Source organism: Notamacropus eugenii, chromosome 4 (assembly GCF_028372415.1).
Source record: "Notamacropus eugenii isolate mMacEug1 chromosome 4, mMacEug1.pri_v2, whole genome shotgun sequence".
In the NCBI taxonomy this organism is placed as follows: Eukaryota; Metazoa; Chordata; class Mammalia; order Diprotodontia; family Macropodidae; genus Notamacropus; species Notamacropus eugenii.
In genome coordinates this window covers 470,042,704-470,067,732 of record NC_092875.1, presented here as the reverse complement: position 1 = coordinate 470,067,732, position 25,029 = coordinate 470,042,704, and the positions used below count along the sequence as shown (strand labels likewise).

The 25,029-nt window shown below is 37.1% G+C and overlaps 1 protein-coding gene across 2 annotated transcripts in view; it reads right to left on the bottom strand.

Moving 5' to 3' along the window:
* Positions 1-25,029, bottom strand: part of IQGAP2 (IQ motif containing GTPase activating protein 2) — a 340,434-nt gene that overhangs the window by 129,309 nt on the left and 186,096 nt on the right. For both annotated transcript variants that reach the window (XM_072606382.1, XM_072606381.1), the window contains exons 6-11: positions 18,017-18,084; positions 17,084-17,197; positions 12,818-12,996; positions 11,440-11,527; positions 7,352-7,515; positions 5,074-5,234 (exon numbers count right to left, since the gene is read on the bottom strand). In XM_072606382.1, coding sequence (XP_072462483.1) covers positions 5,074-5,234; positions 7,352-7,515; positions 11,440-11,527; positions 12,818-12,996; positions 17,084-17,197; positions 18,017-18,084 — 774 coding nt within the window. The remainder of the gene's footprint in view (positions 1-5,073; positions 5,235-7,351; positions 7,516-11,439; positions 11,528-12,817; positions 12,997-17,083; positions 17,198-18,016; positions 18,085-25,029) is intronic.

The following is a 25,029-nucleotide window of genomic DNA, read 5'->3' as shown; positions in this document are numbered from 1 at the left end:
TCTGTCTGTCACACACAAACAGAGAGACAGACAGACAGACAGACAGATAGATAGAGACAGAGAAAAACAGAGAAGCTCTTCCAGGCTTCTTCACTCTTAACTCTGGACTTTTCTACCCTCAACCCCTTGCACTAGAAATGCCTTCACCCAGGGCCTCTCCTCTGAGCCAATAAGTTCCTGCCCAGGACCACCATTGAAGAAAGTTCTCAGACCATCCCTACTCACTTCTCTCCAGGCTCTGCTTCTCCCTTTCCCAAACCCCCTTTTTCAGTTCTGTTTTGCATACTGATCACCCCACCCCCCATTTGAATGTAAGCTCCATCAAGGTGGGGAGGAAGTGGCTATCTTCTGTTTTTCCTTGTGTTTACATTAGTGGAGCTTCTTCTGAGATCTGGCACATACTAGGGGCTTAATCAATGTTCTCTTTCTCTCCTTCCCCTCCTTCCCCCCTTTTCTCTCCCTCCCCCCTCCCAATCTCCCTATGTCTCCTCTGTTATCTGTCTTTGCAATTTACAAAGGCACTTTTATATTCAATATCACATGAATCAAGTTCAAGTGTTCTAACATTAACTTTCTTAAAAATCTAATTATGTTTATTCACTACCACTTGTATATACTATCTTATGTGACTGTCACAATCACCCCCCCAAGGTAAATAAGGAAGGTGTGATTGTTACCCTCATTTTACAGATGAAAAAACTTAGATGGAGAAAGTTTCAGACCTGCCCTAGGTCACAGCTGGCGTTAGAGTCTGAGACACCAGCTCTGGGGCTGTTTTTACCACGTCACACCATCTTTAAAGGTCGCATAGTTAAAGTTGCTGATCACTCTCTCCCAAATTCCTTAGCTCTATTCAAGCATCCTACTCAAAACCACAAATGCTAACCCTATCCAAATCCTCCTGCTGCGGACTAGCCATGGCCCCCACGTAACTCTTGGCATATTGCTCAGTTGCCTATGTTCTCTCATGTTTAACCAGCAAGTCCCTTAAAAATAGGAGAATCTCTCACCCTGACTCAAAAAACACCCCCTATCGTGCTAACAGGAACATTCTGACATCAAGTTTTGCTGAATGGTACTTATTAGGGTTTATGAAGAAGGGAAGTCTTTCTGTATGGTGACCTGCCAAAGATTAGAGGCAGAAATGGGACCAAATTCCAAGTTTTCTGACTTTAAATGCAATATTCTTTTTGGAACACCACACTACATCCTTCGAATATCTTGAAGGTTATAAGACTAATTCTTTGGAAGGATTCTTAGGTGACAGTTTTGGCAAAGCATCAATCACTTTATCTTCTATAACTATACTAGTATTCTATCTCAAATCCTCTGAATGAGAGCTACACATAGGTTGCCTCTTGTCTGGTCAGTGATGACAATTTGCTAAGCAGGGAGAAGAGTCTGATGAGAGAGGAAAACACTTGATAATTGAAAAAAAAGTAAAATTTAATCAAAAACCTAGAAAAATGACCAGTAGAAGCCCTGGATGCATTCCAATTCACAAAAATCATTTGTACCAAGTTCCCTTTGAAGAGGAAAGAGAAAAATTCTACACACAGAACATGCTGGTTGGTTGGTCATCATGACAGTGATTTCACAGGAATGAATTCATTTTCTGACAATAAGAGAAAGCATAAAGGGACAATACAGGACACAAAGGAATTTCATGCTGCTATATACAAAGAAATGAACTGATCATCTTGCATATAAGCATAAAATGTTATGGTTGGAATAGACCTTGCCTAGGATTAACTCATAGGTGAAGAGTCTTTCAAATGCTATTCTATTTATTTAATCAGTTAAAAAAAAATTTGAAAAGATACACAAAAGAATTTTCAGTAATGAATTTACAACCTTTTTCTCTCACCTCCTTTTTCACCTCTTCTGTTTTCCCTTCCTTACCACTTTTGCCTCCAAGTACCCTTGACTTCTGTTAATATTTGGCTGAATCCCACCTTCTGCAGGAGGACTTTCCCAGTTCCTCAAGTTGCTAATGCCATCCCTGCTGAGCTTTATTTTGAATCTATCTTGTATGTACACAGGTATACTGCCTCTCCCACTTAAGTGGGAGTGGGAGTGAGCTCCTTGAAGGCAAGATCCATGATCTTTGCCTTTCTTTCTGTGCCCAGAACTTAGCACAGTGCCTGGCACAAAGCAAGCACCTAGTAGTAAATGCTTTTTTTTTTTTTTTTTGACTGATACTCTCTTTGCACACTAAAATCTAGCTACAACTGGTCTATTTTCAGTTACCTGAACAGGACACTACATCTTTTATGCTTATTGACCTTACTTACTTACTAAAAGCTATCCTAACTCACAGAACCCAGAATGAAGCAGAATATTTTCTCTTTTGTTATATTTGATTTTGCTTAGTTTTACTCATTTACCCATTCGTTTTAATTCTTCTATGCAACATGATGAATGTGAAAATGTGTTGAATAAGAATGTATATGTAGAGAGCCCATATAAGATTGCATGCTATCTTGGTGAGGGAGGGGGAGAAAATTTAAAACTTAGACAGGTGGTTGTTGAAAATTGAAAACCAAAAAATAACTAAATTTGAAAAAAAAGTTATCGCGACTCATAAAATGGCAATTTTAAAAAGGAACCCAAAGCAAAGGCGGGGAAGAGGAGGAGGACTGTTTCTTCTCTCTACCTTTATTAGAAAAAAGAGAACATTAAAGAGCTATGATACCATTTCTTCCTTTATAATCCAGGAAGGATACAAGTTCATTGGTTTCCAATGCCTGGTTGAAAGGCAACCTAATCCACTTATCACGCTACCCCAAATCCTTTTATACAGATGAGGAAACCAAGGCAGGGAAGTTTAAGTGACTCAAGGTCAGGTAGCAATAAGTGACTTGAATTCATGTCTGCTACTTCATCAGATTACCCTAACACCCTGTCAAGAGGAGATCTATCTTACAAAAATGTTATTATGAAGAACTCCTCCTGATAGTTCATTCAAGTGCGTGGCAAAAGGAAAACTGGCAATTTCAGGATCAGATTCTCCCACTCCCATTCTAAGACCTCCCATAGCAACTAGGGGATGCTTTGGATCTCCTTTAGAAATCTCTTTTTTATGAGGTGAGATCCCTTCTCTTCAGCGAAGTGATCACATAACATTTTGTATTATAAGTACAGGTGGATAGGTCACATCCCTCCTCTACACTGAAAGGACCATGAGGGCAGAAGGGATCTCATAGCTAAAATGTTTATCTTTATCTAAGTCATACAGCTCTGATTCTCTGCAGAGTTCGGTACATATTATGTTTGCTGAATTGGAAAGGGGGAGGTAGTGGTGGGAAAGACAGTATAGCAGAGTGCTGAATTTGGAATTAGAAGATTTGGATTAAAATCCTTACTCTATCAGTAAAAACTATGTGACTGCAGGCAAGTCAACTAATCTATCTGAACCTCAGTTGCCTTTTCCATAAAAAGATGAGACTGGACTAGGTGATCTCTCTCTCTCTTTTTTAACCAAACCATCTATAATTTAACTTGCAAAGTTAGCACTTGAACATCAGATCAAATCATCTGATTCCTCAGAGATCAGAGACAAGGAATGATTTACAGAGCTGATTTTTATAACAGAAAAGAGGAAGGGAAAAAATAATAAAACATTATTTTGAACATAATTCAATTGGACAAGGCAGGTCACCTGACTAGTTAGCTTCTCCCAGCTATTTTAATCCTACCCAAGAGTTTTTTCCTTACAGGTGATACCTTTTGCAACCAGAAGGTGTACTGGGAAAAAGAAACTTGTGGTCAGTAGCTAGCAGTCACTTCCCATCTTCCTTAAAAGCTTCCATTACTCAACTTAGACTCTAGTTTAAGAAAAAAAAAAAGCTTATATGCCAAGACTAGGAAAAAGATATTTAACCTCTGGCTAACCTTTCTCCACCTGCCAGAAAGGGAAATTTAGCTTCTGGTCAACCCCTTTTTCTACTAGAAATAGGAATTTAGCCTTTTAAAAAAGAGTAATCCTATGATTATTTTAGGATGTCATTCTAAATTATCTGCTACTAAATGATAAAGACTTCTCAATCTATTCTTTAAGTCTATAAGATAACCTAGACTGAAGAGACTATGTTAGTCTGGCTCAGCTGTTAGGACTAGCTTTTTCTAAAGAAAGGAGTGAATTCTGTAATCAAACTAAAAATAAATCTAAGTAATCAATACAAATTGATCTACTTTTCACAATCTAGTTCATAGGATAAAGGACATGGGCTTTTTATTACAACTTTAAGAGGTAGTTAATTAACATGTATATGTCCGGCAGCTCCCTAGGTGATCTGACATATATTTCAGTTCTAGATCCTACAGATGCTAGATTAAAGAAAAAAAAACTTAACCTGACTGAAAAACTAGGAGAGCTGAGCCTGTATCTCCCTCTGGTGGACACAAATATAAATGATGAAACACCCAAAGCTTGACTTCTAAGCATCCTGGGTCTTGCCTCTGGCCTCTCCAGCAATGTTTCTCAAACTTGTCACTTTAGTTAAGAACATCAGTCCAATTTACAGCAAAGGTTCTTGTGTCTTTCTTGCCCAGGAGTGAATTCTGTTAGCACCAAATGAAAGGGACAGCAGCTGAAGGCTGGAATCTGATATCTAGGGTCCTAATCTATAGAGTCCCAAGAAAACACCCAAAGGAAGGCTGCTGCTTTGACATTTTCAGTGTTGCTCTTCTTCTTTTATAGCATGCTATATGACAGGTGTTACTACATGGGTGGTTAGGGAGGGTGAAGGTGAGGGAAGCGGCATCCAATACTGGCACTCTGAGGTCCATTTGGTCAGGTTCACACAGGCAGTATAGGACTCAAAGTCGGGTCTTTCTGACTTCTCTGTCATGTTACATGACCTATGCTAATTGATAGAAAACCCAAGGTTACAGCTTTACACGAAATGACATAAAATTGACATGTTAATGGAGGATCTTCCCTTACATCACACACACTTGAATTAAAACAACCCTTTTGGCAAATCTACATCAGCATTTTTAGCACTTCATGACCAATTAGGATATATAAGATCAATAAACAAAGCCTAAAAGGAACGAAGGGTCTCTTACCGTTCCAAGGAGTCTTCATCCAGGTTATTGAAACCTATTGAAGGATTTCGGAGATGATTCTGTACAGATACAAGATCATTGCTTTCTAATGCCTGGTTGAGCAAAGCGACAGCAGACAACATTTCTATGGCAATGGATAGCTCCTCATGGGCCAGGTAGTTCTGTTACAAAACACGTCAATGGTGGGAAGTTTTTCAGTATTATATCAAGTGTCACTTACAAAAAATAAACAAACCGATACTTCATGAAGCACATCTTTGTCAATGGTGCTGTTGTTGAAGCTCCAGAAAACAAAATGAGTAGTCAAGAAATAATAGTGCATCAAGATGCAGTAGGCAAGGAATATAGCAACCTTCTGTTTGATAAACCCAAGGACCCCAGCTTCTGGGATAAGAACTCATTGTTTGATAAAAATTGCTGGGAAAACTGGATAACAGTGTGGCGGAAATTAGGCATAGACCCATACCTGACACCGTACACAAGAATAAAGTCCAAATGGGTACATGATTTAGGTATAAAGATTGATACCATGAATAAACTGGAGAAGCAAGGAATAGTGTATTTATCAGATCTATGGAGAAGGGAAGAATTCTTTACTAAAGGAGAGATAGAATGCATTATGAAATGCAAAATGGATAACTTTGATTACATTAAACTGAGAAGTTTTTGCACAACCAAACCCAATGCAACCAAAATCCGGAGGGATGTAGTAAATTGGGAAAAAATTTTTACAGCTAAGCTCGGGGATAAAGGCCTCATTTCTAGAATATATAGAGAACTGACCCAAATGTATAATCATACAAGTCATTCCCCAATTGATAAATGGTCAAAGGATATGAACAGGCAATTTTCAGAGGAAGAAATTAAAGCTATCTATAATCATATGAAAAAATGCTCTAAATCACTATTGGTTAGAGAGATGCAAATCAAAACAACTCTGAGGTACCACATCACACCTATAAGATTGGCAAACATGACAGAACAAGAAAATGATAAATGCTGGAGAGGATGTGGGAGAGTTGGAACACTAATTCATTGTTGGTGGAGCTGTGAGCGCATCCAACCATTCTGGAGAGCAATTTGGAACTATGCCCAAAGGGCTACAAAAATGTGCATACCCTTTGACCCAGCAATATCGCTACTAGGACTGTATCCCCAAGAGATCATAAAAATGGGAAAGGGTCCCACATGTACAAAAATATTTATAGCAGCACTCTGTGTAGTTGCCAAAAACTGGAAGTCAGGGGGATGTCCATCAATTGGGGAATGGCTGAATAAATTATGGTATATGAATGTAATGGAGTACTATTGTGCCATAAGAAATGATGAACAAGAAGACTTCAGAGAGGCCTGGAAGGACTTATATGACCTGATGCTGAGTGAAAGGAGCAGAACCAGGAGAACTTTATGCACAGCAACAACCACAGTGTGTGAGAGTTTTTTCTGGTAGACTTAGATTTTTGTAATAACACAAGAACTTCTGAAAAAAAAAAAAATCCCAATGGTGGACCTCAAGGCAAAATGCCTTCCACACTCAGAGAGAGAAATATGGAAGTCACTCACATAATGTAGCAGATCATGTTTGTGTATGTGTATCTGTTTGTGTATCATGTTCTGATTTGTTATACGGATTCTTTCATTTATCTTAGTCTGACTACATAGCATGACTATAGTGAAAATATACTCAATAGGAAAGTATATGTAGAATCTATACAGAATTGTATGCAGTCGTGGGGAGGGAGGGAGGTAGTGGGGGGTGGGTGGGGAGGGATAAAATCGCAATTGTATGGCAGTGATTGTTAAACATTAAAAAAATAAAAAAAAAAATAAAAAAAATAAAAAAAAAAAAAAAAAGAAATAATAGTGCAGTCCATAATAATGTTAACAGCTGACATTTTTTACAAGGTGACTGTAAAGGTCATGCGGGATAATGTTACATGGAATTGGGGCATTATAGAAGACACAGCACTTTGAGGTTTTAAAAAGCTGTTGCAGGCAATAGCTTAGGTTTAGAATATCTTCAAAGCTAGGTAGACTCACATTAGTATTAGGATCTTTGGTTTATGGATGAGGAAACTAAAGTCCACAGAAGTTAAGGGCCTAATCTGTGCTAAATTTTAGAGGCATGCCTAATGTTGGAGGCATGGGTGGAGAAAGGGTAGTGAAACAAGAACTGATTTAGAGAAGCCACGTAGGTTCATCCAATGGATCCCAAGAACCATTGGGCAATATTGAAGGTACATTGTGCTCCATGGAGCCTGAGTCCTTCTGGTCTTACCGCAGCATTCTGCTTCTGAAGGTTGAACAGTTCATTCTGATACATGGCAGCAGCAAATGGGTGAACAGTAGGGAGCTGGGCCTCTGGTCTCATGAGCGCAGTCAGGGTGTTACTGGGATCACCTTCTCGAATCACAGCATTGATTTGTTCAATAGCCATGAACCCTGGAGGGGAAGGATACAATAAGTTGCAGTTAGAATTTCACTTTCTTTGATTTGTGTTTCCCCATTATGTCTCTGTGGTTTGTGTTAAAGATCACTACTCTCTGGGGAGGGGATGGAGATAGCCCAGTCTTTCTGTCTAGACCCGGCCACATGATGCTAGAAATGGGAGGTCTCATTAACTTTCTACATGAATCCACATACCAGCTAATGCCATATATCATTTCAGCCTATCAGATTATAGGTATTTCAAAAGAACTCCATCTCAAAGCTGATTTGCACTGTGCCCAAAATGTAGGCGTCAAAGTATTCTGGGCCATTAAGATCCAGTATCATGTTTCATCTCCTACATGAAACCAAACCTGACTATTCTAGCTTCAATAATCAATACAGTCCTCTAAAACTGTACAATCTGTACCTTGCAATTTGCCTCTTAATTTTGTATAGTCTAATACTGTAATCTAACGTTTCATTAATGTTCATCTTGTCTCCCCAACTAAACTCTAAGACTTTTGAAGACAGGGGACCACATCACGCCACTCCCTACAATGTCTAAAATATTAGTGGAATTGGATATTCAGTCACACATGTTTTGACAGTTCTGAGCAGAGTTATAAACATGTTTTTTGCTTCTCTTCATATCTCAAGTGCTCAGCGCAGCACCTGGCACATAGTGTTCACAAAAGCTTCTGGACAAGTAGACGAACTGGTAATAGATATTTCTCAGAACACTTTCCTCCTATTCTTGTGTTCTATAAATTCTTCAGAGTGTTTTTTCTGATTACATGTAAAGACAGATATTAACATTCATTTTTAAAGACAGTATTATTTCTTAAGTAAAAATATCTATAAATAGCTGCCTTTCTCAATTTTCGGATCATTTGCAAACACTGAAAAACGAAGATTGCTGCAGCTGAACCGTACTCAATTAAGGTGTCAAATTCTTTAGATTTACTGCAACAATGCTGTGAGGACATTAGTTTATGTATTTACCCTTCTTTAAAGAAGAAGGATCTTTAGACACAGATATAGCTTCTGTGTCTGGAGACCAGGAATAAAATCTAACAGGTTACAGCAAACTAAGTTTTAAGGTTTCCAGGGAGGACACTTTGGAAACATGGATTTGGCATGGTTTTCAGAGACCATGGAACAGAAGGAGCTGTCAACCAAGAGGTGAAGAGGGATTGCTGACTTGTGCCACAAGGGGATAGAGTCAAAGACAAAAGAAGGACTGCATCCCTGGAAGGCAGATATTCAGGCAGTCCTAATAAAACTTAGCAGAGAAACTTGAGGCATTTTCATCACTTGTCCTCTTGCTAACAAGTCCAGATTCCAGGCAAGATTACTTCTAACCCATCCCTGACAGATGGAAATTTACTCTTTCTAAAGACATCCAAAGGAGCCTACACATTTCCTCTCTAAACCATTCCACTGTCTGACATCACTCACTGTCAGGAAATGCTTATGTCTAGTCTGCATCCATCTCGTAGCCAAAAGATAGTTTTTCCTTCAAACAAAGAGTTATGAATAATGAATACTTCATTACTCTTCGAATGAAAATGTCAAGTAAAATGCCTGGAAGGACACTGGTTTGCTATCCTTGTATTTTTTTAGCTATGTCCATACCTTCATGTATATGGAATGAGGTTTTTGATTTCTTCTAATCCTTTAAAGGAAGAATTATGTCTTTTGCTAAGTATGACATCAACAATAATGGATCCACACATCTATGAATGGATCCACACACCAATATAGTCAAAGGTTATCAAATAATCACAATCTGTATGAAAAGATGAGCAACACATGCCCTCCACAAACAAGAAAATTAACTCTATTTTCTCTTGCCATATCTTATAAGAAAAGCAGATCATATTAAGAGAAGAAAGAGAACACAAGAGCCATGCCATGACATTATATGAGTGCAGTTCACACCCAGCTGAAGCGAATGGATTAGTTCAGATGACCATAGAAGCCTGTCAGGTCTACACTCACTACCTGCTGCTGGAAATTTAGATGCCTTAAATTTATATTTAAAAAGTAAAGCAGTCTAACCTCTCTAGACTGAAGAACAGCTATATTGTAAAAATGTTTAAGTGAATTATCACTCATTGTCCTTTGTGAGGCTTGATTGGTGTACATCAAAAAAATAAGAATTTTTTTTCCAAAATTCACTTTCGGTCCCAATGAACTATACATTTTCAAAGGAGTGTAGATCAAAGGCTTCAGAATGCTTTTTTCCATATCAAAGCCATCAAGTCATGCAACTGTGTTCAATAATTTAATGTTCATATGACTATTACTACCCAAAATTATTCCACTGAGTCATGAATACCTTTTCAGTTTCAAAAGGAGGGGAAAAATGCATACTCCAAATTGAAAGAAATGGGCAGCCGGGCAATTTAGGTGTTGAAAGCCTCAGCAAAATTTTGTAGATGTGGTGCATTTTCTTTTACATTTGAAAAGAAAATCTGATTCTTAAAATCAAAATGGTAGCTTTCACTCTTCAAAATTAAATGAAGGCAAAAAGCTATTAAAGAATTTACTCACTAAGCTTATTATGAACCTCAGATGCCTAACGGGCAACACTAATTTCTTCCTCTACTTCATTTCTGCCTAGCATGATGGAATATCTTACTTTCTAACTGATCAGAAAGAGAAACTTCAAATTATGCTTCTTTAAGTGACTAATATTTGACTGCTGCCGTAATAACAACCCATTTTGTTGGAATAAAACAGAAAATAGCAATGTGCCCAAAGTTAGGTGCTGCCTTAGAAAAAAATGAGCATTTTTTCCCCAGAAATTCTCAAAAGGTTTTATATTCCTATACTATCTTTCTGCAAATGGTAGTTCTTTTTTTAAAAAAAAATCAGCACATAGAATTATAAATAAATTTTGTTCCCCTTAACAAATATCTGAACTTTTTTATGGTACCACTAGAGTACCATTTTAACAGCAAAGCATTTTAGTTACATTGACACACATGCATTAATCTTGTGCTTTCAACAATGAAAAAATGCAATACAAGTCTGCAAAATTCATCCAAAAGTAGTACAAAGGGCACACTGGGATCTATTGAGACTCTGGGATCCAAGGGCAATTTAGATTCACTTGAGTAGAATCCAAATAAAATTCCTTACTCTCTCTACTGGAGCTCAGAATGAAGTGACTTGTATTAGCAGGGGAAAAATGCAGGTTGAGGCATCCAAGTTAGCATATGCTTATTTTAATTACCTGAGTTTTCTGTTCGATAGAGTCATATATCTGTACTAGGTACCATGAGGAATTTAGCTGCAGGACTCCAGAAAGGTTCAGAGCTGTATGAGTCAAACCTGCCATCAGTTTGCCTTCATCTTGCCTGTCAACATTCTCATTGACTTGGACTAAAGCTATGTAGGCTGAAAGAAAATAGTTCTTATACACTATGAACTTTTTAGAGTGGAGAGGCAGGTGCTAAACAAAACAAAAGAACAGCTGTCACTTTCCCATTAGAACACCATCATATTACCCTGGGCAAGTATCTGCATTCACAGAGAAATCTAACAGAAAGTAATTTAAGTTTGAATTGTGAAGTCAATAAAAAGATTCAAAATAGAAAAATAAATTAGAAAAACAGAACAAAATTCAAAGCCTCGTTATAGGTATTCAAAAGTGGGAGAGACGGGATAAAACTGATGACTAAGAAATTGAGTTGACTGGAGAGGGGAAAATCTCTATGCACCCTCCCCCCAAAGCTTAATGAAAAATAGCCAGACATCCACATCATACCATTAATAACAATAGTAATATTTTATATATACTATTTTTCATTTTAAAAATAAAATTGTGTAAGCAATCTTAAGTATTCAGAATTTTTCCCTATTTCAGGCCAGAGAAAGCTGTGATACAGCAAATGTAATTCACTTCTTCCACAAAGTGACACAACTTACTGTTGATTTTATTGATGGTCCCTTGGATTTCTGCTTGCGTCAGTAGTTCTTCATACGCATCTCTTTCCTCTTCAGAAATAAAGCTATTCTGAAAAACAATATCTTCACTAATTCCCAAGGTAAAAGCAAACATGTTTTAGGGAGTCAGGTGTTTAGGGTAACATTTTCTAAAGGTATCATTGGATCTCATCATGCCAAATAGATGGATAATGGATAGAGAAGTGAAAATGTTTTTTGTTACTGTTGTTGAGTTAAAAAAGACACATTTACATTTTTTGTTTAGTCATTTCAGTCATATCCTGCTACTCTTTGCGAGCCCATATGCAGTCTTCTTGGCAAAGAAACAGGAATGGCAGGGCACTTTTTCAATTACAACACAACTTGGAGAAAGTTCTCTGTGAGTTCCCTGAGGATAAAGATTGCTTTTGCCTAGCACATAGTTCTAGCTTGACTGATGATGCCAAAGTGGAACATTTAAGTTCATACTTATTTCATCATCTCAGAGCTATAGACTATGCTTATTGTACAAGACTGAAACTTTTATCATCTGGATGAATGTATACCAGAGTAAACTAGCTATAAGAGACATGTGGTTGTGAACACTGCCGGTTCTAGAGAGTACAGAATAAACCCAGGATAAAAGATTTGAGCATGTAGCTGGGTAGGTGAGTCAGGAATGGAATGAAGGAAAATTAAAGCTATTTTCCATAGTGCTACGTGATTTTTTTATTAATTAATTTATTTTTAGTTCTCAAATTCACTTCCACAAGATTTTGAGTTCCAAATTTTCTTCCCATCTCTCCCCTTCCCCACCATGAGATGGCATGCATTCATTCCCCCAATCTGCCCTCCCTTGTCACCCCCTCCCCTTTTCTTGTCCCCTTCCCTTCTATTTTCCTGTTGGCCAAGATAGATTTCTATACCTCACTGCCTGTATATCTTACTTCCCAGTTGCACTTAGAAACAATTTTTGGTGTTGCATGAATACATACAATTGCATATTTTCTCAATTGACAACATGAGGATTCCAGGAAAGAAGAGCTGGGAAACAATCCTAGGTCTTTCCAAGTAAAAGTATCTGTCCTTTATATTTAACTCATATCCTTTAGCCCTCTTCTTGAGAACTTCAAGGGAAATATAATTTCCTCAGGCTTTATATGGGTTTGAATTCTATTGCTTCATCTCACTACGCACTTTCAAATTAATCTTTCAAATTATTCTGTCTGTGCCTTGACTTGCTACTGAAAATTAATACTAAGTAATCCCTCAAATGTCCCCTTATGAGTGACTTTTTTTCAGCTGACAGCTCTCCTATATTTCCAACACTGGTGAAGACAGTTAACTATATTCTGAATTTCCTCAGCATCTGAAGAAGTACCTTTAGTTTGGCGCTCTCTTCTTTTCTTTTCTTGGCTTCCCAAAGTTCCTTCTGATAATCCTCTGCGAGGCTGTCATCTACAGAGGTTAAAACTGCATTTGGATTCTTCAGGGTTATAATGGTCTGCTCCGCGATTCCCTTCTCAATGGCTTCATTAATCGCAATGACTGCAGCATGCACTGAACAGGGGAGAGGAATAGAAGGGGTGTGTGTATGTGTGTGTGTGTGTATACATGCATGTACATACATGCATACACACATATATACATACATACACATTTATATACAGTGTGCACATATGCACATATATAGTGCATGTGTGTATGGATGTCAACAAAAGCAAATGACAAAAATGTTTGATAATAAAAGTCCACCCTGTTTTACCTTAAACATTGACCAGATAAAAAGATAAGAACTATGTTGCTTTCAACATGTTTTTACTGGCTATACTGCTTCTATGGCTAGTTGTTTTTAAGAACCACAATGATTGGGTCATTTGTTATTTTCCTAAACACTTGTGTTTAATCTCTTTCCCATTATAAATGTAAAATATACTTAGTGGCAAAATAATAATTGACTTTCTCTATAATCTCAGTGATGTAAAAGGGGGAAATTGAGGCTCTTCTTAGTTTTTTGTTGCTGTCCAGTAGGTTTCAGTCATGTCCAACTCTTCATGATCCCATTTGGGGTTTTCTTGGCGAAGATACTGCAGTGGTTTGTCATTTCCTTCTCCAACTCATTTTAGAGGTGAGAAACTAAGGCAAAGGAGGTTAAGTGACTTGGCCAGGGTCACACAACTAGTAAATGTCTGAGGCCAGATTTGAACTCAGGAAGATGGGTCTTCCTGAGTCCAAGCCTGGTACTCTATCCACTTGCCACCTAGCTGTCCTCTGAGGCTAATAATTTATAATTTATATAGAAACTGCTTCTTAATTCTTTTAACTCAGGACAGTGATTTAGAGTGCCCTTGAAAATGATGTAGGTAGGCTACCGAAAAGATAAAGCACAGTGCAGTTTTCAAGGCCACTCAAATAGTAGTCATTATTGGAAGTTGTTTGCTGTTTTGCGGGGAGGCTGCCAAATGGGGCTATCGGATGTCCTACCAATTCTTCACAGATCTAGGCGTTGTAAAAGTAAGAGAAAGAGAAGGTATCTGAATATAGCATATTTCTTCTCAGTTCCCTGAATACACTGACTTCATCAGCTCCCCCAAATTCTCCTTTAAAGTATCATAAGACACTTTAAGAATTCTATTCCTTGAGTTAAAGATATGCAGGTGTTTCATCAATCCTTGTATACAATGGATCTAGTCATTACCTCTCTTGTTCTGGATGTTAGACTTCTTAAAAACGGTCTAAGACCTATATCAATTTTTCTTTTGATACTCAAATCACATCAACAACCCATACTCATCCTGCAATCAATTAAAACTCCTTTTTCACGTAGTGTACAGATCAGAGGGGTTCTGAAACATTTGTGTGTCATAAATTTGTTAGTCTAATGATACCAAGGGACCCCTTCTCTGAATGAAGCTTTTAAATTCCCTCCCCCCCCAAAGTTTAGAATTAGAAAAGAAACCAACTGTATTGCAATATAGTCATCAAGATATTTTTTTAAAAACAAGTTCACAGACCTCAGGTTAACAAATCCTGCTCTAGACATTCCTCTCTTACCTTATACTGATACTTTAAAAAAAAAAAATCTAAGTGCCATGTTTTAGATTTAACTGTACTAAATTTCCTCTCAATAGAATAAGTTGTTGAGGTCTTTTGGGAGCTTGATTCTGTAACCCAACATATTAACTCTCTCTCCCAAATTCATATCCTAGCAAAATCTGTCCTCACTCTTTCCTTCCACTATCTCACCTTTGATCTTACATTTCAACATCTTAAAATCTGGCTTCCATCTCCACCATCGAAACTGCTCTCTCCAAGATAATAAAAGAGTATTTTGTTGTTAAATTCAGACAGTTTCTCAGACCTCGTTCATTAACTTCTCTGTAGTGTTTATCACTGTGGATCCACCCTGGGTTGTCATGTCACTTCTGTCATGATTCATAATTCTCCTACTATTTGTCTACTGATTTCTTCTTATTATAGTATCACCACACACCTTTCTCTTCCTTCCATAAGCCCCAGTCCTTCTGTCCAGGGCCCTCTCTCTGCTCTTCACTCTATATTCTCTCTCCTGTGGCCTGTCAGTTATTACTAAGTGCCTACCAGGCGTCAGACTCTGAGTATACAAAATGAGGCAAAAGACAGTCTACCCTCAGAAAACTTACCATCTAATGAGAATCAAATATGTACAAATAAGTTACAGATAAGATAAACAGGAAATAATTGAGAAGGGAGAAACCATAATTAAGAGGGATTGGGAAAGGCTTCCTATAAAAGATGGAATTTTTGTTGAAACTTCCTGGAAGTCAGGGGAGTCAGTCAACAAAGACAAGGAAGGAGAACCTTTGAAGCATGAGGAAAAATCAGAGGAAACATCCACAGCCAAGAGATGGAGCCTCTTGTTCGTGGAACAGCAAAGAGTCTAGGATCATTGCATTGAAGAATATGGGCTGGGGCGTACGGTATAAGACTGGAAAAGTGGTGGTGGGAGGCAATACATTATGAACACCTTTGAGAACCAAACAGGATTTTGCATTTGATTCTGGAGGCCAGAGGGAGCCACTGGAGTTTACTGAGTTGGGGAGGTCACATGGTCCGGCCTGCGCTTTAGGAAAATCATGATTACTTGGGTGACTTAAAATTTGTTTTTTAACCTTTTTATCTATTATTTTCAACTCTCAGACCTCTCAAAATGAATGTCTCACAGACATTTTAACTCAAAATGTTCAAAATTGAACTCACAATTCCCCCCAAGCCCTGCCCTCTTCCTAGCATCCCTATTACTGTTAAGGGAACTATGATTCTGCGGTCATCCTAGATTCCTCACTTGCTCTCACCCCCCTATATCCAATCAATTATGAAGAACTGTGTGTTCTATGCTCCTCCTACCTCTTGTATATGTTCCCTTGCCTTCTCTGACCATGCACCGCACTGGCACAAGCTCTTATCCCTTTACCTCTTGACCTCAGATTTCTCTCCACTCCAATCCTCTACTCAGCTATCAAAATAATTTTCCTATAAAGAGGTCTGGCTACAATAGCCTCTTAATTCAATAAATTCCAGCAACTTCTTAACTCCAGGATCAAAAAATAAAAATTTGTTTGGTTTTTAAAGTGCTTAAGAGCCTGCCGTCTCCCTGCTTTTCTAGTTTTATACCTTAACCGTCTCTACCTACTCTGTGATCCAGGGACACTCCCCTCTTAGTTGTTCCTGGTATTCAGTCTCCTGACCGAGCATTTTTACTGGTTGTCCTATGTCTGGAACACTTTCTTTCCTCATGTCCATCTCCCTAGTCTCCCTGGCTTTCATTAAGTCTCAGCTGAAGCCTCATATTCTAGAAGAAGCCTTTCCCACTCCTCTTAGCCTTACCTGAGACTATGGCCAATATATCCTGTATACATGTTGTTTGCAAATAGCTGTTTTCTTGCAAACTACTTGAGAGTAGGAATTTTTTTTTTGCCTTTTTTTTTGTATACCCAACCCTCAGTGCCTGGCATACAGTAGTTACTCAATAAATGCTAGGTGATTGATCAACTGTTAGCCATTCCAAGGATGTTGACATTTTAATAAATTATAGTTCCAGCATCTCATGTTTATGACCTTTGGGTTTATAAACAACTTTTCTCACAAGCACCAGGTGAGGTAGGTAGTACAACTAATAGTATTTCACAGATAGGGAAACTGAGGTTCAGAGAAATCAAATGGATGGCTCATGGTCATGTGACACCAAGTGTCATTCATGAGATTTGACTACAGGTCTCCTGATGCCTAGAAAAGCGTCCCTTCATTTATAGTGATATTAACCCTTGAAGGCCCAAAGGAATCAGTCTTATATGACAGAAGTTAAGACACATTTTAATCAAGACACATTTAGACAGGAACTGAGGAAATATTTTGCGGGCAGGAAAAGTCCTTCTAAACCAAATCATGAAAGTGGTTTCCTACTCCTAAGGACAGCCCTGGATGCTTAACGTAAGGGGGGAGGGGGAGGGGGGGGAGGAGGAGGTCTTATTCACACAAACTGATGTTTGTTCACTTAAATGCACTTATCTCAGGGTTTTTTCCAAATTTGTTTGTGTGTTAAAAACATTACAAGAATGAAGATGTGTCTTAAACCAAGGGAAACTTAGAGCCTGGTAAGTTTACTCACATGCAGCTTCATCCACTGACAACTCATTGGCCAGAATGCCACCGATTTTGCTAAAAGATGGCATCTGTATTCCATACTTCTCAAGTTCCTTCCTCATGTTACTGATCTCTTCCTCTGTGTGAAAAAAAAAAGATAGGAGAGAGAAGGAAATGCAGATCAGAAACTAAGATTTTCAAAGTTTTAATTCAAAGAAAACATAAGCACAAATAAAAGAAACTTCAACTATAGAACTGAAGGAAATCAATAACAAGGCCCTTGGGGCATCATCTATTTTGACCTTTTCCTTTTTACAGGTACCGCAACTCTTCACCTGAGAGAAGTGACTAGCTTTTTAAAATCCCATAGCTAAGTTACTACAGAGTTGGAACAAGAATTCAGAGATCCTTGATTTCTCATCCAGACACCTTTCTCCAACAGGAAGCCTCTTACAAAGTGATTTGGGTAGTTTCTTTATGCTCTCAATTGGTCACAGACACTGAAATGTGTGTGTGTGTGTGTGTGTGTGTGTGTGTGTGTGTGTGTGTGTGTGTGTGTGTGAAACCAGGTAGATAGAAATTGCTATCTGGAAATTTCTATAGGATAGTCTGGATTTAAAAAAAAATACTGAAAAAATAGTGTAAATTCCACTGAAGTATTCTTCCAATGCTTCACAGTAGCACAGAGGTAAACCCTAGGTTCTCAAAGGCTTTGCCAAAGAAACCTAAGCTCTAGCAGATTTTTCTAACCGCATATCAGTCATCAAAACTAGAATGGTTGAGTGTGGAGAGATTTATCACCATGTTAGTAGCAGGATAATGTTTTTTTATCACACCAGCTCTCAATGACTAGCTAGTAAGTTATGGAAGGGTTATGATTTTACTAGTGGAGCATCCAAAGACCCTGAAATTAAGATATCCTTGAAGCAGGAAAGTAATTAAATAAAGAAACTAGTACCTGTAAAGTCTACTTTGCCCAACAAATCCTGGATCTGTGGTGCTATTCCCAGTTTGAAGAGATATAAACTGAAAGATAAAACACAAATTAATCAGAAATGTTTTTCCTGTTATCATAGGTTACAGGGTTTTCTATCTCAAATGGGCCTTAGACATCAATTTGTCTCAGATCTTAATTACACACATGAAGGCCAACAATGGCCTTCCTTCTCCCCCAGTTATCTTCCTTCCCAGTCTGCTTCAAAACCCCTTCGTAAACCAAGAAAACAAAATGCACAATGACTACGAAAAATCGTCAGAAGATCAATATTTGTTTTGGCATAAATCATGTCATTCTGGGTTCTGAGAGGGGTTCTGAATTATCTTTAAAAAATGAAAATCAACCAGTCCAGAATCACTTATTGAAAACTAAGTTTGTTAATATTAGTTTGTGTTTCCTACACACATACAACTGACCATGTTAAAAAGCACATAAAACCATTTGGCAGAAAGGATGAGATCAGGATAAATTTAAAAACATGATGAAGATATTAGATGAGTCATGAGCCAGCAATTAGACTACATACTTTAATTCATTTTAACCCTAAGCAATTAATTCTGCTTTTAGTTAACCTACTAATATCCATCTGACCACAGGGTTAGGATTAGGGTTAGTTTGGCCAACCATTTTCTACCAATTCTTCCTCAGGATGATTAAATGTTTTGTTTCCCCTGTCCTTAGACCAATTTTTATAGCATCCCTACCCCCTTCATTACAAAGTTCTTAATTTAGTCATTCAAATAAATTTATCTTTGTTTGTGACTACTTACATAAGATCATTCTAACTAGAAACTCAAAGGGGACACAATGAAATACATAAGAGAGGAAGCAGGGAATCTGATGAGTTGGAAATACTTGAGATTTATTATTTTCAGATGTGAAAAGATTGAGCCAATGTAGTTACAATTCTTTCACTTCATAAAACACTTTAGTAAAAGACTGCTTAAGATCACCACAATATTCACCCAAAACAATAAAATTAAGAGCAAGTTTTAAAATGTAAAACTAAACAACTGAGGTAAAGTCATACATGAAAATCTGTCAAAATTTTAATGGAGGGTGGGGAGCAACCATGTGCAGTTATATAGGCCCACTATGGGCCAGCATTATGCTAACAGTTTTTACAAATATTATCTCATTGAGACTCACAATAATCCTTTGTATACATACAAACATAGACATGCAGACATAACATATATGTATGTGTATATATGCACATACACAAACACATACACACATACATATATTTGGTACCTATGTATTCCTTCATTGTTTCCTTAGTCATGGTGCACAAAGAATTAGAAATGATGGGAAAACCTCTCAAGGTGGTCATTCTTTTGAATTTTCCTGCTTCATGCATTCCAATATGAGACTCATTTCAAAGGGAGACACATACATACATACATACATACCTTTGTGCACAAAGTTCCTAAAGTACACAGAATTATTTTGTTCACGTATCCTTCCTCTGATATTTATGTCTCACTCTAAATATGAACTATGCAACTTCAAAAATACATAAATATTTAAATTTTCCATTCTAACATTCAAGAAATTACTAGTTGTATCTGCTTACATGCCTTTAATCTTAGTAAACATGTACAGTATGCCACTTAACCCGTACTTTTGGTTTATAAAGCTACAATTACCACAAGGTGGTGCTGACAAGTTGTTTTTAACTCTTGGGTATCTAAGTTGTCCTTACTTCTTAAATTCATGGAGAATCAATGAATTACAATATATTACCACCAGAAGGGACCAAGAAGGGCAGGGGGATGTCATGTTTATTTCTGTATCTTTTCCATACAAACAATGCTGGACTCATAGCAGACAGTTAAAAGTTTGTCAAAGAAGGACATTTATTCCAACACAATTTCACTGGAAAACTGCATATTTTAATACATGTCCTCTGACTCGTTTCAGTTTACATTATTTCTTTTTAAGGTAGCTTATGACAGTTGAAGTTTGAGCCTTGAGTTCTTGGTAATTCATGGGATTTTTCACACTTAAAATTCTTCATTGAACTAGCTGAGGTCAAGCAGATTTCTCAGAGGATAAATGTTTACTAGGAAGCCTTATTTGCTAAGTATTCCCAAGCAACCACAATCCCCAAGAGCTCCCCTCTCCCCTAAGTATTGTCATTCAAATGAAGCAATTCATTACCTGAAGTCCTAAGCAAATGCACACAGTCTTAAAAAAAAAGACCATGTCAAGGGAAAAATAAGAGAGAATTTCTTACAGCCTTTCAAGAATGAAATTTATTAAGCACCTTTGAAAATTGCCTGCCTCCCATGCGGGGCTGAGAGCATTCTAAAGGGAACTGACGAATTAATGATATCTGTCTTTCCCTCCACTGTACAAAAAAGAAGGCGCTTTTGTCTAACACGAGCCTTGTAACACAGAGCTTTGCTGGCAACAAAGCCTTATGCATCTGTGTGGCTGAGACTTGAATTCTGTTTGTTACCATTTCTATGAATCATAGCAATTCAACTCCAGGAAGCCCTACTTGCAAAAGGCCCCAAACTACAGTTATTGTTTTTTAATTACATTTGCCTATGGAGATGAAAAAAGGTATTGAAGAAAGGTAACCTTGAGGAAACAGCGCTTAGCTCTCTATAGCACTTACACACAGGTACAGCTCATTATAACTGACAGCACTGAGTCCAAAATCTGGCACACAGGTACAAAGCAACAACAAAAAAAAAGTCAAAAAAACATGCAAAGGAGAGAGTCGAGGGCATCAAATTTGGTCAAGGAGACCCACATTTCAGTATTAGTTCTGCTAGCATTAACTTTGTATATATAACTTTGTATCAGTCTTCCTTGGCTTCAATTGTACTATGATGCCACTGGAAGTGATCTGTAAAATTAATTCTAACTCTAACTCTAAAATTCAGTGATCTTGCATTCTAAATGCCACAGATATAGTTGGTTAATTCAGTTTCTGGATTATGGGTTCAATTTTCACTTGGGTCAGTTGGGTTCATTTTATTCAACAGCTGCAGACTAGCTATAGACCCCAAATCTAGGCAACCATCTCCCCAAAGTGTGAAACTGATCCAGGGAATTCAGGGATCAAAGCTCTTACAACTGACTTGGGAGTCAAAAGACCTAGGTTTATTATTTCTTAAATTTTATTTATTTTTACGTTTCAACATTCACTTTCATAAGATTCTAAGTTCCAAATTTTCTCCCCCACTCCAAGACAGTCTGTAATTTGATATAGGCTCCCTCTCTCTATATTTTCATATTGAACCTATTTTCACATTAGTCATGTTGTAAAGAAGAATTAGAACCAATGGGAGAAACCATGAGAAAAAAGAAACAAAAAAGACCTAGGTTTACATAGCTAACCTAACCTACTATACAAGTTTTATGTGAAAAGTGTTTTCTGAGCTGGAAAACTCTTAACTATGAGCTGCAACAATGAGGAGAAAGACAAAAGATGTCAGTGAAAAACTCTCTTCACTACCAAGAACACTCAAAAATGCATTGATGAATAAATGCTATACTTGGTATACCAAAGGCAATATATAAATTTAAAGAATCTCCACAGTGGATCCTTTCATGGAACACAATAGTTTCTTACGTAGTCATTCTTGAAATGTCTCTAATTAAAAGTATTTTGAATTGTCATTTGAGTTATTTAAAAAGAGGCATATAGATAGATAGATAGATAGATAGATAGATAGATAGATAGATAGATTGACTGATAGACAGACGTTATCACAAGATTATTTGACCAAACTGGAGAGAAATATTATAGCAACCTGAGGTTCATGTTCATTTCAATTAATTTTCATTTTATACTTAGCATTGCCGTTAATAGGTTTAGTAATATGACCAAAATATTGGGTTCTAACAGTCTGCCCCCTCTCTTTATCATACATAAATATGATATAATCCACTATTCCAGGATTGTTTTGAACTAACCTTTTGACCAAAGATGTGGGACTTCTAATTATCTAAACCAACACTGTTGTCCATAGTAGTAACAGTAAGAGTTGGACTCAATACCAAGAGACCATCATGATACTCAAAAATGACTCTTTAGTTTCTGCTACCAAAGGAATATTATGGCATTTATACACATTTATGCTGTCCAACAACACTTTGGCCAAGGAAAAGTTAGCTAATAAAATTTTTTGACCACTGAGATCAGGCATATTGGATACTGTGCTTTTCTCTGATTCAGATTAATTATTAAACATTCTAAGTACTACACAAGGCAGAACTTTTGCTTGTTTGTCTGTTTTTTGCAAATAGACCTAGCTCCTACTCTTACCTCAGCAACTCCAATTTAAATTGAAAATGATTCCAATTGCTATCAGCCAATTGAGATACAAATCCTTTTACCTTTTGTTGAACTTTATTTTCTCTTTTTTTACATACATTTTTTAAAATATACTTTACTATAAGAGACAGTTCTCTGGCAGAAAACACTGGAAAATATTGGCAATATAAAAACAAACTATATAAACAATTTATTTTTAAAAATTCAAATGCATTTCAACATCACATTGATTTTTGTTAATCAGTTCCCTAGCAGGATAGAGTCTTGAGGGAATGGGATACAAGATGGTTAAGATTTGACACTGAAGTGAAGGAGTCCTACCAAATTCTTATTTTGATACTAATATAGTTCTGATACCTAAACCAGAAAGAGCCAAAATGGAGAAAAAAATTATAGACCAATTTCTCTAATGAATATAGATGCAAAAATTTCAAATAAGGTATTAGCAAAAAGAACATAGCAACTTATCACGAGAATAATACATTATGATCAGGTAGGATTTATACTAGCAATGCAGGACTGTTTCAATATTAGGATTATTGATCATATCAACAACAAAACTAACAGAAACAATAGATTATCTCAACAGATGCAGAAAAAGTCTTTGACAAAAGACAACACCCATTCCTGCTGAAAACACTGGAAAGCGTAGAATAAATGGAGCCTTCCATAAAATAATAAGCACTATCTACCTAAAACTATCAGCAAGCATTATATGTAATGGGGATTAGCTGGATGCATTTCCAATAAGATCAGGGGTAAAACAAGGATGTCCATTATCACCACTGTTATTCAATATGGTACTAGAAATGTTAGCTTTAGCAGTAAGAGAAGAAAAATAAATTGAAGGAATAAGAACAGGCAAAGAAGAAACTAAGTTATCACTCTTTGAAGATGACATGATGATATACTTAGAGAATCTCAGAGAATCAAGTAAAAAACTACTTGAAATAGTAAACAACTTTGGCAAAGTTGCAGATTACAACATAAACTCATGCAAATCATCTGCATTTCTATATATTACTAACAAAGCCCAATAGCAAGAGGTAGAAAGAGAAATCCCATTTAAAGCTACGGTAGACACTACAAAATATCTGGGAGTCTACCTGCCAAAACAACCCCAGGGACTATATGAACACAATTACAAAACACTTTTTGCACAAATCAAGTCAGGTCTAAGTAAGTGGAAAAACATCAGTTGCTCACGGGTGGGCTGGGCCAATATAATAAAAATGACAATCCTACCTAAACTGTTTTACCTATTCCATGCCATACCAATCAAACTACCAGATAATTATTTTCTAAAGCCAGAAAAAATAATATCAAAATTCATCTGAAAGAACAAAAGATCCAGAATATCAAGAGAACTAATGAAAAGAAATGCTAGGGAAGGTGATCTAGCCCTACCAGATCTCAAATTGTATCATAAAGCAGCAATCATCAAAACCACTTGGTAGACCAGTGGAAAAGGTTAGGTACTCAAGACACAGTAGTCAATGAATATAGCAATCTATTGTTTGATAAACCCAAGGACCCCAGCTTCTGGGATAAGAACTTACTGTTCAACAAAATTTGCTGGGAAAACTGGATAGCAATGTTGTGGAAACTGGGCATAGACCAATGTCTGAAATCATACACAAGAATAAAGTTCAAATGGATACATAATCTAGGTATAAAGACTGATACTATAAACAAATTAGGAGAGCAAGGAACAGTGTATTTGTCAGATTTATGGAGAAGGGAAGAATTTTTGACTAAACAAGAGATAGAAAGCATTATAAAGTGCAAAATAGATAATTTTGGTTACATTAAACTGAAAAGTTTTTGCACAACCAAACCCAATGCAACCAAGATTAGGCGGGAAGCAGAAAACTGGGAAAGAATTTTTGCAACTAGTGTCTGTGATAAAGGCCTCATTTCTAAAATATATAGAGAATTGAGTCAAATATACAAGAATACAAGTCATTCCCCAACTGATAAATGGTCAAAGGATATGAACAGGCACTTTTCAGAGGAAGAAATTAAAGCTATCTGTATTCATATGAAAAAATGCTCTAAATCACTACTGATTAGAGAGATGCAAATCAAAACAACTCGGAGGTACCAAATCACACCTATCAGATTGGCTAACATGACAAAACAGGAAGATGATAAATGTTGGAGAAGATGTGGGAGATTTGGAATACAACATGTGAGTTGATCCAACCATTCTGGAGAACAATTTGGAACTATGTCCAAAGGGCTACAAAAATGTGCATACCCTTTGACCCAGCAATATCACTTCTAGAACTGTATCCCAAAGAGGTCATAGAAAAAGGAAAGGGTCCCTCATGTACAAAAATATTTATAGCAGCTCTCTTTGTGGTGGCCAAGAACTAGAAATTGAGGGGATGCCCATCAATTGGGGAATGACTGCACAAGTTGTGGTATATGAATGTAATGGAGTACTATTGGGCTACAAGAAATGATAAACAAGAAGACTTCAGAGAGGCCTGTAAGGACATATATGAACTGATGCTGAGTGAAAGGAGCAGAACCAGGAGAACTTTGTACACAGCAACAACCACAGTATGCAAGGAATCTTTCTGGTAAACTTAGCCCTTCACAGCAATGCAAGGACTTAAAAAATTCCCAATGGACTGCTGAGGCAAAATGGCTCCCATATTCAGATAAAGAACTA